Below are 12,376 nucleotides of genomic sequence, written 5' to 3'. Positions count from 1 at the left end.
ATTTTAAACTGATAAAAAATTTACTCACATAAGGTTTTTAAACTTATTCTCCCATCACCACCCAATTTTTCTTTTTAAATAAAGCTTGCATTGAGATCCAAAATTATTTCACAATGCCCCTTTAAGGTTTCTCATTCAAATTCTGTGTGTATACTATTTTACAGACATTGTAACTCATAGAATCATAGAACCATAAGGTTAGAAGGGACTGCAAGGATCATCTAGTCAAATCCCCTGCCAAGATGCAGGATTTGTTGTATCTAAACCATCCAAGGCAGATGGCTATCTAGCCTCTTTTTGAAAAAACTTCCAGTGAAGGAGGTTTCACTACTTCCCTAGGAAGTTTGTTCCATTATTCTACTGTTCTTATAGTTAGGAAGTTTTTCCTGAGATTTAATCTCAGTTGGCTATACTGTAGTTTGAACCTATTGCGCCTCTGGTCCTGCCATCTTTTTTATGGAAGCCTTTCGAGTATTTGAAAACCACTATCATATCCCCCCTTAATTTCCTCTTTTCCAAACTGAACATACCCAGTTCCTTCAGCCTTTGCTCCTGTGACTTCCATTCCATCCCTTTGATCACTTTTGTTGCTCACCTCTGGATCCTTTCCAGGTTCTCTACATCCTTTCTATATACTGGTGACCAAAATTGGACACAGTAGTCCAATTGAGGCCTAACCAGTGTCAAGTAGAGTGGTACTATCACCTCCCATGACTTGCAGGCTATGCCGCAGCTAATGCAACCCAAAATTACATTTGCTTTTTTTTGCAAGAGCATCACACTCTTGACTCATGAAAAGTCCTCTCTGCAAAAAACCAATCTGCTTCAGAGGCAGAAGATTTTTGCTATGCTTCAAACGATTTGTTCCCAGGCCTGCTCTATTTAGTTAATTACTGGCTAGAGTAAAATAATTATACAAAAAATTGAGTGTATAGAGTCAATGTCTCTTTAAATGTTAAGCGACATGGAAGTATTAGAATTCTGTGGGAAAAGGCAAGATAGTCTGAAAATAATTGCAGTAAAGTTTGGCAATGCATTTTTTCCTGTTTACGGTGATGCAATTAGCCAGATGAGGTAGACATTCTAAAAGTATTATTTGTATTGCAGTAGCACCAATGGGGCCCAGGCATGGACCATGATCCCATTATGCTAGGCACTCTACAAACACAGAACACGAGGATGGTCTCTGCCCCAGAGAATTTACAAACCAAGTAAAGTCAACTAACCAAACAACACACTAAATAAACTAGGTCATTACTGAACAAAGGTTGTTGCCATGTGTCAGCTATTTGGCAGCCCATGTAAAAGGAGCTGCTGGGTTTCCTTCCAGTTTTTTAGTTAGATAAATGTCCACATCATAAAACCACCACCAATGACATTAACTGATCCCCTTGCCTGGGAACTGAATGGGTCTGGGATATGAACTTCCTTTTATCCCTGAGAATTAGAGTTCCTCCTGGTAAGCACTGGGGCACATTAACAGGGTAGCAGAGTGAATAAAGCAAAACCAGCTAAAGCTGTATTATATCCATTCTGTGGATAAACAGAGGACTTGTGTCTTGCCCAGGGTTGTCAATATGACACCTTTCACTTAAATTTAATAAGAGAAAAAGTAAATACAGTGGCTGTGCTGCACTATACCGGCATCTGTAATCAGTGGACTTATTTGTGTCTTGGAGCATAAGTCACTTTTAAAAAAATATTATTATGTCTTTGTTTCTTGACAAGGAAGATGGATTGGCAACAGGTTCTTTACATTCTGAAGTTTCTTTGCTTTCAATCACAATTGTGGAATTTCCTCAACTCAGATCTCTGCAAAACCAAAGGTGCTAATCCCTTCTAAAGGAAATCTGCTTTATCTTCAGGACCCAAAGCTACTGTGTTTGTAGCTGCTGGAACAAGTGGAAAGAGTCAAACTCTCTTTTCTATGAGATTAGGTAAAATGCACCATTCAGAACTGCCCACATCCCAAGAACCTTCTGTTCCTGCCAATAGGACTTACAATCTGAAGGTACAGTCCATACAAATTCCAGTCTGAATGCTGTATTACAGGGTGCAGCAGCAGATGCATATATTACAGCTAAAGGTAAGTTATTAAGAGAAACTGAAGTCACTGAGCACATTTTCAGTCAATTAACTTAGTTACCTAAGTGTGTGAGATTCACTCTGCAGAATCTTACAGACTTTTGTTCTTTGATATGGAAAATATTCCCACTTGAAGTGTGTCTGGTTTTCAGCTGTTGTTCCTAAATTTGAGAACTGTGACAGTACAGAGGCTAAGCAACAAGTCCAAGTTTATCGGGTGTCTCACTGCTAGGTCCAGGATAGAATTCAAATATAATATGAGACAGATTCCCCCTCCTCTAACCATAGAAATGTGTCTGCGGAGTCTCTTGTAGCTGAGATCGCTGCTTCTACACAAAGCTCCACCCAGCTTTACCAGTGCATTTTTTGAAGACATGTTTTGTTTTGTTTTTTTTAAACTCCTGGAGTCAATATCAAGTATCAGGTGTCATCCTCAGGAAACTCTTGGCTGGCACAGACCTAAGTTTCTGTGTTCCTGCAACATCTAAGAGGCACTTGCACCAAAATTAAAGTGATAATTCACTGCAGACAGTCATGATAGGGTTCATCGTAATAAAATCTCTTCTGGCAGGGGCATTCAGAGACAAGGCTACAGATTGCAGCTAGATGGACTTCTCAGAAAGAACTGGAATGCCTAAGAAAGGGGAAATTAACCCTTTGGAAATGGTTGGAAAAGCCGCACAACAGAGACCTGTCAGATAACACACACTATTAATGATACAACAGTCCTCAGATGCCCCAGTCAGGATCTGTGCCCCACTGTGCTCGGCCCTGTACAAACCACAAGGAGATTGTATTCTTGTATGCCCCTTCTAGCACATACTCCTGACAGGTCACACCATGGTAACAGCTTGTGATTGATTTTCAATGGATATACTAATATGCATGTTGTAGAAATACACAGGAAGGGATGCATGTTGTAGCAAGCGTCTGTGGTGAAGGGCGTTCATCTCATGCATAGCAGGGAAAAAAAACAATGAGCATCTTATATTCACCACAGGTTGATCCTCAAAAGAAGAATGAATTCTGTATCCCACAGATTCTCACCAACTATTCTCCTTATACCCAGGAAAACAAATAAATTTTAATCCTGCTTATGACCTCTTAACCAATTAATGGTTGTTAACTTAATGCCTCAGAAGCTGGAGGGACTCTGCTGTAACACTGGAAATCTCAGCTAATGAATGCGAGATAACATGACTAAGGGGTGTAGGTGTTGAAATACAAACTCTCTTGAAAATCCTAGCTTAGATAATTTTATATCTTAAGCTTAGGGTGACCAGATAGCAACTGTGAAAAAACGGGACGGGGGTGGGGAGTAATAGGTGCCTATATAAGAAAAAGTCCCAAAAAACGGGACTGTCCCTTTAAAAACAGGACATCTGGTCACCCTACTTAAGCTTCACTATCTACAAAGGTTACTAATGGCCATAAAATAAAGGATAATCAAATCTCATGCTGAAAAGTGAGCTGTTTCCCAGGTGGGATCTATGAAGGTACCACTTTGTGCAACTGGCTAGGCACAATGTATTTTTTTCTTTAATTCTTCCTTTGAATTTCTAAGTAGGGTAGTAAGCATTACTGGAGGAAAGACACCAGTAGAAACCACCATACCAGATCAGAGTATTGCTCTCTCATTCAGCTAGCAGATGTTGGGCCTATATAGAAAGGATGCCCAATTTGTTAGAGGCATTTTAGGCATCGTGGTGAGAAGGGGAAGCAGTGCAAGCTAGAGACTTCAGGCCAAACATCACATCCGAACTGTAATGTAAATGCCATTGAATTCAACAGAGCTGCACTAGGGAGGGATTTGGCTGTTGAGTGATGATGCAGCACTGCAAACTTAGAGCAGTCTGCAAGTGCTCAATGCCACAGGTAGACACAACAGCTAGTGCCAGTTCTGTGCAAGGCATGTTGACCTACAGGGGATGGACCTACATGGGAGAAGTTCCCTTTACCAGCCAATAAAACTGCAGTAAACTACTTATAAACTATAGTGAATAAAAAGTGAGTTCAAACACTGAGTAACACAGGTGTCAGGAACCCTTTAATTAAAAAAAAGCAATAGATCCATAGCTCTCAAAATGCTTTACATAAGGAAGGTCATTATCCCCACTTTACAGATGGGTTACCCAACAGGTCAGCGGCAGAGCTAGAAATAGAACCCACATCTCCTGACTCCCAATCTAGTGCTTTATCCACTACCGTACACTGCCACACTAACTGGATTAGATTGGAGCCTGAGCTCTCCACTTGACTTCCTATGACTAAGGAGGGAGGGGAAGACACTGCCATGGAAACTGAAACAAAGGAAACCGTTTAAAAATAAAACAAACTTGGGTTTTTTTTTTCAACTCACTTATTTCAGTCCTAGAGTCCCTGATTGTTCCCAAAGTTGCCATTTTATTGCTATAACGGGATGAGGTGACAATATTGCTTTATGGATATGGAACTGAATGGAACAGAGGAATAAACTCATTAATTTCTCATTTATTTCAAGAATATGAAGCTGTCCCGGATGTTCTGCACCTCTAGGCTGATATTTCAGCTGCAGCACGGATTTTTCTTGGATCCTTAGTTGTTATTGCATCAATCACAGTGTGCTAAATGCTTTCCAAACATTCAAAAAGCATCAGGATCTTGTTGCAAGGAGTTCACAGTTAACATGCAGAGCCTAAATCAGCCCTTAGTTACACCTATGAAATCTTACTGAGTTGCAAAGGTGCAAATGAGAACTGAATCTGACCCAAAGTATCTAAGACACCAACAAGACACATGTTGGTGCTTCACCCATTTAATCCCATGAGAAGTTGGAAAGCTAAAGGATGTGTTCCAATACTGCAAGATACATTTCCGCTGGGTGACTCACGAGGGCAAAATTTTACACATACGAAGAATTTTTACACCGCTCACCAGAATCACCTGGTGCTGTAAAGATGAAGTGAACTTGGCCTGTACAGGCTACACTTCCTAAATCCTGATAAATTATTCACTATGGGCCTAACCCAGAGGCCGTTGAAGCCAAAGCGAGCCTTATAATTGACTTCAGGGGGCTTTGCCTCAGGCCATAACAAAGAGCCAAGAGCCAAGAGAATTTCAAATTAGCAGATACACAACTCCCTGAAAATGTATTCCAACGTCTGTAAGGATTTCAGCCACGAGCCTCCTACAGACTTGACTGTGAGTTATGGTGTTGCATTCTAGAGCCCCACACTCCAGCATTTCTTTCAGAAGGAAATACCTTCAGATAGCTGCTAATGCAAGGGGTCACTGTCACGTCACCTACCTTGAATGCAAAGCCCTTCAGTGCAATTCTCAGATTCTTGACTAAAGCCCTCACAGAATTTTCCTCCATTTCTTGGAGGTGGAGCTGTACATTCCCGAATTCTCAGATGCTCACATTCCGGGTTGCAGACTGACCATTCGCTCCACACCTCCCAACTACCGTCCACTAAACAGGAAGAAAAATACACATGATCAGTATGTGTTATCTGACCACTGGTGTGATCAGACTGTACTGAACTCCACCTGCTCCACTGGTTATTCAGATGTGTTCAGGGTTACTATTAAAGAAACCTAGGGGCTTGTCTACACTACTCGCCGAATCGGCGGGCAGCGATTAATCCAGCGGGGGTCAATTTATTGCGTCTAGACGCGATAAATTGACCGCTGAGCAGTACTCCACCAGAACGAGAAGCGCAAGCGGAGTCGACAGGAGAGCGTCAGCTGTTGACTTACCGCAGTGAAGACACTGTGGTAAGTAGATCTAAGTATGTCAACTTCAGCTACGCTATTTACGTAGCTGAAGTAGCGTATCTTAGATCGACCCCACGCGGTAGTGTAGACAAGCCCTTAGTCCCCTACTCAGGGGGACTTAGCACGTGGAGCACACACTATCAAACTCAAGAGATGTGTGTACAGAAGATGAGCTTTATTTCTGGATACGACCTACATAATACTGATTTTAAAGATGCAGGCCATTCTGATGACACATATCTAGCACCTATTAACCAGAAAGATCCTATAGATCTTTAGGATTCTAATTTTCTTCTCTCCCATATTATACACACAGATATCCACCACTGAAACACAGTCACCTCTGGGGTGGAACGCAGCATCTTTCTAAGGCTATGTCTACACTAGCACATCTGTCGGTAAAATTTATGTTGCTCGGGGGTGGGAAAAAACCACCCCCTGACCGACATAAGTTACACCAACAGAAGCATCGGTGTGGACAGCACTACATCAGTGGGAGATGCTCTCCCGCCGAGATAGTTACCACCATTCGTCGAGGATGGTTTAATTATGCCGACAGGAGAGCTCTCTCCCATCAGCACAGTGTGGCTACACGAGATCTGCAGTGGTACAGCTGTGCCACTGTAAGGTCTCTAGTGTAGACATAGGTATTGCTGCTGTGCTCTATTTAGGCTAACAGTTTAGGGCAGGAAGTAAAGACCATCACCTACAGCCAATAAAAAACTGCAAGAGGGAATCTGACAGATATTTCTTTGTAATGCAGCTATTAGCTCCTAGTGTTCATCCAAAATTCAGCTCTAAGGAGGCTGGTGTGTGGAGTCTTCACACAGCTCTAGAGCAGGAACAGTGCTGACATTTACCAAAAGAGCATAGATGACTTTGGTGGCCTCTCTTTAATGCCCTGAGTGAGATCTAGGATCAGTATGTCTCTGACTTATCTGTAGTTCTCTCTGTCCCGACTCATACCTTAAAAGCATTCCACAGTGCCCTGTCTACATTTCTCACACACAAGTCAGGTGAACACAAGCACTTACGATTCTTTTAAATCCCAAATCAGTAAATACTGGGTCCAAAGGCCATAAAAGTTAATGGAGAGACTTGCACCAATTTAAATGAGGTAAGGATCAGGCCCAACAAAAATATTCAATCCTAAAATTACACACACACACACACACACCAGTTTTGTTTACCCACATGTGTTGGACACCCCTCTCTTTCCCAAAATCAGACAAATTGTGTTTCAGGTGAACAAGAGAGGCAATACACTGTCTCAAGGGACATAACTGTGCTTCAGTTATAACCTGAGCTTGGTATAAAAAGGGAAAATGCATTTTAAAGCAAAGCATTTGAAAACCAGATTATCCTTTATTTACTCATTATGTCCTGAGCTCAGGGTTCTGTGTTTCTCCTGCTAAAGTTACCAACATCACTAAGCCCTACATTCAGGAGATAAGGAATGGAGTGCTGTGCCCAGTTTTAAGGGGGACCAGTCCTTGAATATGTGGAGACCTCTCTTTATATCACAACAATCACTGTTTAGTGCCTAAGCACCCAGGTGAGTTCACTTTTGCTATTGCACAAAAAGATAAAAAGCACAGACTACGAACTTCGGTCTAAACAAATGCCTTCCCAATTCCCCTTTGATCCCAGTAACTCTGCATACACAGGTAGCCACCAAGCACTTCAGATGGAGAGAATGCTCTCTTGGTGTGACATTTAAAGTTAGACTTGGATATCTCACCAGGGCAAAGTGAAGTGCAGGTAATTTTCTGCACTGACATTCCCTCACAAAATGCACCCCCGTTGAGCGGAGCAGGGTTGGTACAGGTCCGGGATCGCTTCTGCCAGCCTCGGCCACACCGCACATTGCAGTTAGACCACTCAGTCCATGACGACCAGCCTCCATTCACTGCAACACACATGCATGGCATTATGGATGGCATGGTAAGACTTAAGCATCAAGTCTTCATTTCTGATCTTTTTGTTCTCAGATTTTTTTTTATATATATATATTCTGCAAGGTAAATTCCAAGCCCAAATAGGGGCATCACCACCTAAATAGCACCAGGATGCAATTACATAAAGGACGCGGTGTCAAAGAACTGCTGTGTTTGCCTTTGGTGGGTTTATATGCCAGAAGGTGTAATAACTGACAGTGAGACTCTGAAGGGAATGTGGAGGCAGGCACCTCAGTACTCTTCAAATATGCTTCACTTAAAGGATAAACACAATCGTTCTTTTAAAAAGTGATGGTTTAGGCATGCCTCTGACTTCATCAATAAAATGTCACTCTCCAGTTTAATGAACACTGTAAGCAACAGGTAGTGGTGAAAATAAATGTTTCTGCTTCTTCTACCAGTGCCACACAACATTTAAGGGCTTGTCTTCACTACCAGGGTAAGTCAACCTAAGTTACACTACTCCAGCTACATGAACATTGTAGCTGGAGTCAACGTAGCTTAGGTCGCCTTACCCCAGTGTCTTCACTGCACTGCGTCAATGGGAGATGCTCTCCGGTCGACTTTCCCCTTACTCTTCTCAAAGAAGTGGAGTACCGGGGTTGACTGGAGAGCGCTCTGCCATTGATTTAGCAGGTCTTCACTAGACCCTCTAAATCGACCCCTGCTGCATCGATTGCAGCAGCGTCAATCTCCCCGTAGAAAAGACCAGCCCTTAGATTCATTAACTACTGTTTGTATAATGCTACATAGGTCCAATTAAGGGAAGCACTTGAGCATATCGCTATTTAGAATGGTATTTAGACATGTGCTTAAGTGCTTTCCTGAATCAGGGCTTAAGAGCACCATATGTAAGGCTTATTTCTTTGGCCAGGCTTATAAGTGGACCTTATTAATAACTGGAAAAAGGATTATTTATACTCTTGGAGTGCCTGGAAGCCCTCATCACAGACAAGGACCCCATTGTGCTAGGCACTGTACAAACAAATATGATCTTTATTTGCAACCCACTGGTTATTACTGATGCAAAGAATCCAGGCAGTAAATATTATTACACATTTCCACTGACCATACACCACGACTGTTGCAGACATGCTCCTTCTCTTGGCCACTATGTTGGCAGCCATGCAAGTGTAGTTCCCGGAATCAGACAGACGGGCCTGGCGGATGATCAGGTTGTGATCTGCCCTGGTGTCGATGTTCTCATCCTGGTTGGAATCGATGGGCTCCTCGTTCTTAAGCCATTCCACCTGGTGGGTAGGGAGATGAGAAGAGAATGAAGCAGGACAGCTGGAGAGAAAGATGCACAGTGAAAATAACCACAACCCAGGGATAGTTATTGTTACTCAGAAGCTATCTGCAAGGCACTTCTCCACTTGGAATGTTTGACTGACATATTAATTTAAGGCAAGGTGAATTGGTGTTTTACAGAACTGAGAAACTAAAAACAGAAGCGGAATCTTTAGACCCTGTTAAGAGGCTGAACAAATGTGTCTCATTTTTATAGACAGGTTTTTCAGACTTAAAGTAGGTAGGGTTGTATCCTGAAGTCAAATACCCTTCCAAGTCTCAGTTCAGATGGATAACCTCAGTTGGGAACTTGTGGAAGGACTTGCAACTTTGAGGTAATGAGCTTATGGATTTGCAGGCTACAGGCATTCATTAGCACACTGTTCTGTGCAGATGGTCTGCAATTTGTAGATTTTCCAGTTTATAAACAAATCTGCAAAAGCAGACCATCGAAGCCAATTAGATTTCATGCCAGACAGCAGGTTCCTCTTCCAGTACCATTAGTCATTTTGGTTAGCTGGGGACAGAAGGTGTGCAACTGACATACCCATAGTTCGTAACATCTCTGCAACATGACACAGTCAGATGGAAGCCAGCCTTTGAAGGGAGACGGGGTTTATGGCACTGTTTTTCTTATATGATACCCATGGATATAAGAAATGTATTGACTAGTATACAGGTCTGCTAAGCAAGACACTGGATGCACATTTGAGTCATGTCACATATTTTATAAACACAATATCTGAAAAATTCAAGCTTGGGGTACATTTCCTCCTCTACTTTTAACATATGCTATTAGGCAAAAAAGAAATCACAGCAAGATGAGTTAAAGATACCGCATCATTGTTAAGTTTAGCATTAAGCATTCTAAACTCTTCTATGTATTTAGGTGCTCATACTGCTCCCATCACCATAACATTAGTTATGGATTTTGTGTTTCAAACCTTACCATTATTTAACATTTTTCATTAACACTCTCTTTCATGGAAACTTAAGGACAGTTTCTGGGACATATACTTGTGTGCTGCATGTGAGACCAGACTGAATGTTTAGAGAGAAACTACACAATGGTGGATGAACATCTAAGGTATGTTCTGTCACATCCTAGAAGCCACCTCCTCTATTGCTCAGTCTGGATAGCAATCACATAGTTATAGACACCTTAATTCATCAGTCCCACTCCTTGCATTTATTCTCACTGGTGTTTCAGCTGACATCTATCCCTGAACAGAATCACTTCCCTTTTACCAATACCTAATCAATAAGGGCTTGTCTACACTTACCGGGAGATCGACAAGCGGCGATCGATGCATCAGCGGTCAATTTAGCAGGTCTAGTGAAGTCCCACTAAATCGACCGCAGATCACTCTCCCGTTGACTCCTGTACTCCACCAGATTGAGACGAGTAGGGGGAGTTGACGGGAGAGCGTCTCCCGTTGACATCGCGTAGTGTGGACCCCGTGGTAAGTAGATCAAAGCTACGTCGATTTGAGTTACGCTATTCAGGTAACTCAAATTGCGTAGCTTAGATCGAATTTCCCCTGTAGTGTAGACAAGGCCTCAGGTTCAAGTTCTGGCCTATTCATTTTACTGGGATTACATAGGATGTGTAAGCAGTATTTGAAGGTACCTTTTAAGGTGTCTTCCTCATTTTTAGCTTTAGGGGCTATCCTTCCTTTTTTTACCACCTAGAGATTATTTGATACTCTTCCTCCGTCAATGATAATTCTTTAGATGTATTTACACAGGCTTATTACAGTTCCCTTTAGTCTGAGTGAGGTAGGAAACTATCCAGTGAATTGATATCCACATACTATTCATTTTCCTCCATGCAATTAACTTTAACTTAGATCCCTAGTTTCTTTGATGAGGAATAGTCTGATTGCAACTGTTAAACTGTGGGCCTACAGCACCAGAACAAGTCAAGTGGCAGAATTCCAATGGTCACAGTCAGAATTACATTCACTTTATGTGCAAGGAAATGACAAACATGTCTAGTGATATTTAAATGAAATGACAAACGTGAATAGTGCTAGTGCAGACTGGAGTGCATGATTTTACAACTATATATATATTTTACATTTTGACTCTCTCATCAGATCAATTTTTTTAGTTCCTGGTTTCTGTTACAGCAGCACTTTTGGACCTCATGCTATTTTTCCTCTAGACAACTCAATATTTTCCAGGAGAGAGAGAGAGTGCACTGTGATCCATTGTTTACTGAGCCTGAGATTGCGAATGAAAAACGTTTACATTAATGCAAAGCATTTAAAAGAATGATGATCAGTGTGAAGGGAGAACATTAAACAGACGGAACATAAACGTGAAAGCATTGAGAGATGTGCAATCAAAAGATGATTTGTAAGAGAGGGCATGCAGTGCCTTTTGCTTTTTATCTGCATGTTTGACAGCACTGTGAATTCTCCTCACTAATCCCAGCCACCACTGCAAGACCCCCTTCTCCTAGAAAAGTACTTTCTTTAAACCAGAAAGGTGCCTCTGCCACATCTGATTAATACTTCTAAAGCAGCAGGAGTTTAGAAAGCAATTTTTTAAAGGATGAACTGCTAACTTGGCTTTTTTTATTTTACCATTTCCAGTGATCTAGGTTCCCTTTAGATAACTTCTCCACAAAGGACACAAAAAGCAAAGGTGTGAGATAATTCACCACATTTCCATATCCAAATGAAACACTAACTCTGAATTTTTAACCTGGGATCTCTGAAGAGTTGACTTAAAATTCATTAGCATTTAACTTCCCTTGCTTTATCATCAGTGGATGTCATGCAATTGCTTATAATATGCTGAAAATAGCTGCCTTTTTAAGGATTAGACTGTCTGAAGATCTTTAATGCTTGACTCATGAACTAAGTTTCAGAATGACTGTCTATAATGCAACTTAAATTTATATATAAAAATGTTTTTTCCCCAGAAATCAGGCCTGCTCAGAATTAAAATGTTCCCATAAATTTCCACCAAAGGCTAATCATGTAATGATCTACAAAAGAAATGCAGGGGCAGATATGGATTAACTCAGCTTCTCTACATTGGGTGGCAGAGGATGAATTAGCATAATCATAAATTTGTTCCAATTACAGAAGGCAATTATCAGAGACCAGCTTACAGCACTATCAAAATGAAATCAGTTAAGCACAGCATATCGCAGGTAGATTGTAGTGGGAGTTAGTTATATTTAAGACAAAGAGTGCACTAACTAAAAAGCTCATCCATTTTTCTGTCTATTGAAAATATACCATAAAAATATTTCAGTGCCAACTTCATAGGCA

At 41.3% G+C, this 12,376-nt stretch overlaps 1 protein-coding gene across 1 annotated transcript in view; it reads right to left on the bottom strand.

The window, feature by feature from the left end:
- UNC5D (unc-5 netrin receptor D) overlaps nucleotides 1–12,376 on the bottom strand; it is a 148,301-nt gene that overhangs the window by 68,371 nt on the left and 67,554 nt on the right. Inside the window, exon 4 of the mRNA XM_024217705.1 lies at nucleotides 8,869–9,049. Coding sequence (XP_024073473.1) covers nucleotides 8,869–9,049 — 181 coding nt within the window. The remainder of the gene's footprint in view (nucleotides 1–8,868; nucleotides 9,050–12,376) is intronic.

This window comes from Terrapene carolina, unplaced genomic scaffold (assembly GCF_002925995.2).
Source record: "Terrapene carolina triunguis isolate 2854851 unplaced genomic scaffold, T_m_triunguis-2.0 Scaffold53, whole genome shotgun sequence".
In the NCBI taxonomy this organism is placed as follows: Eukaryota; Metazoa; Chordata; order Testudines; family Emydidae; genus Terrapene; species Terrapene triunguis.
The sequence above is the reverse complement of the archived record's forward strand: the minus strand, read 5'-3'. Positions and strand labels throughout refer to the sequence as shown.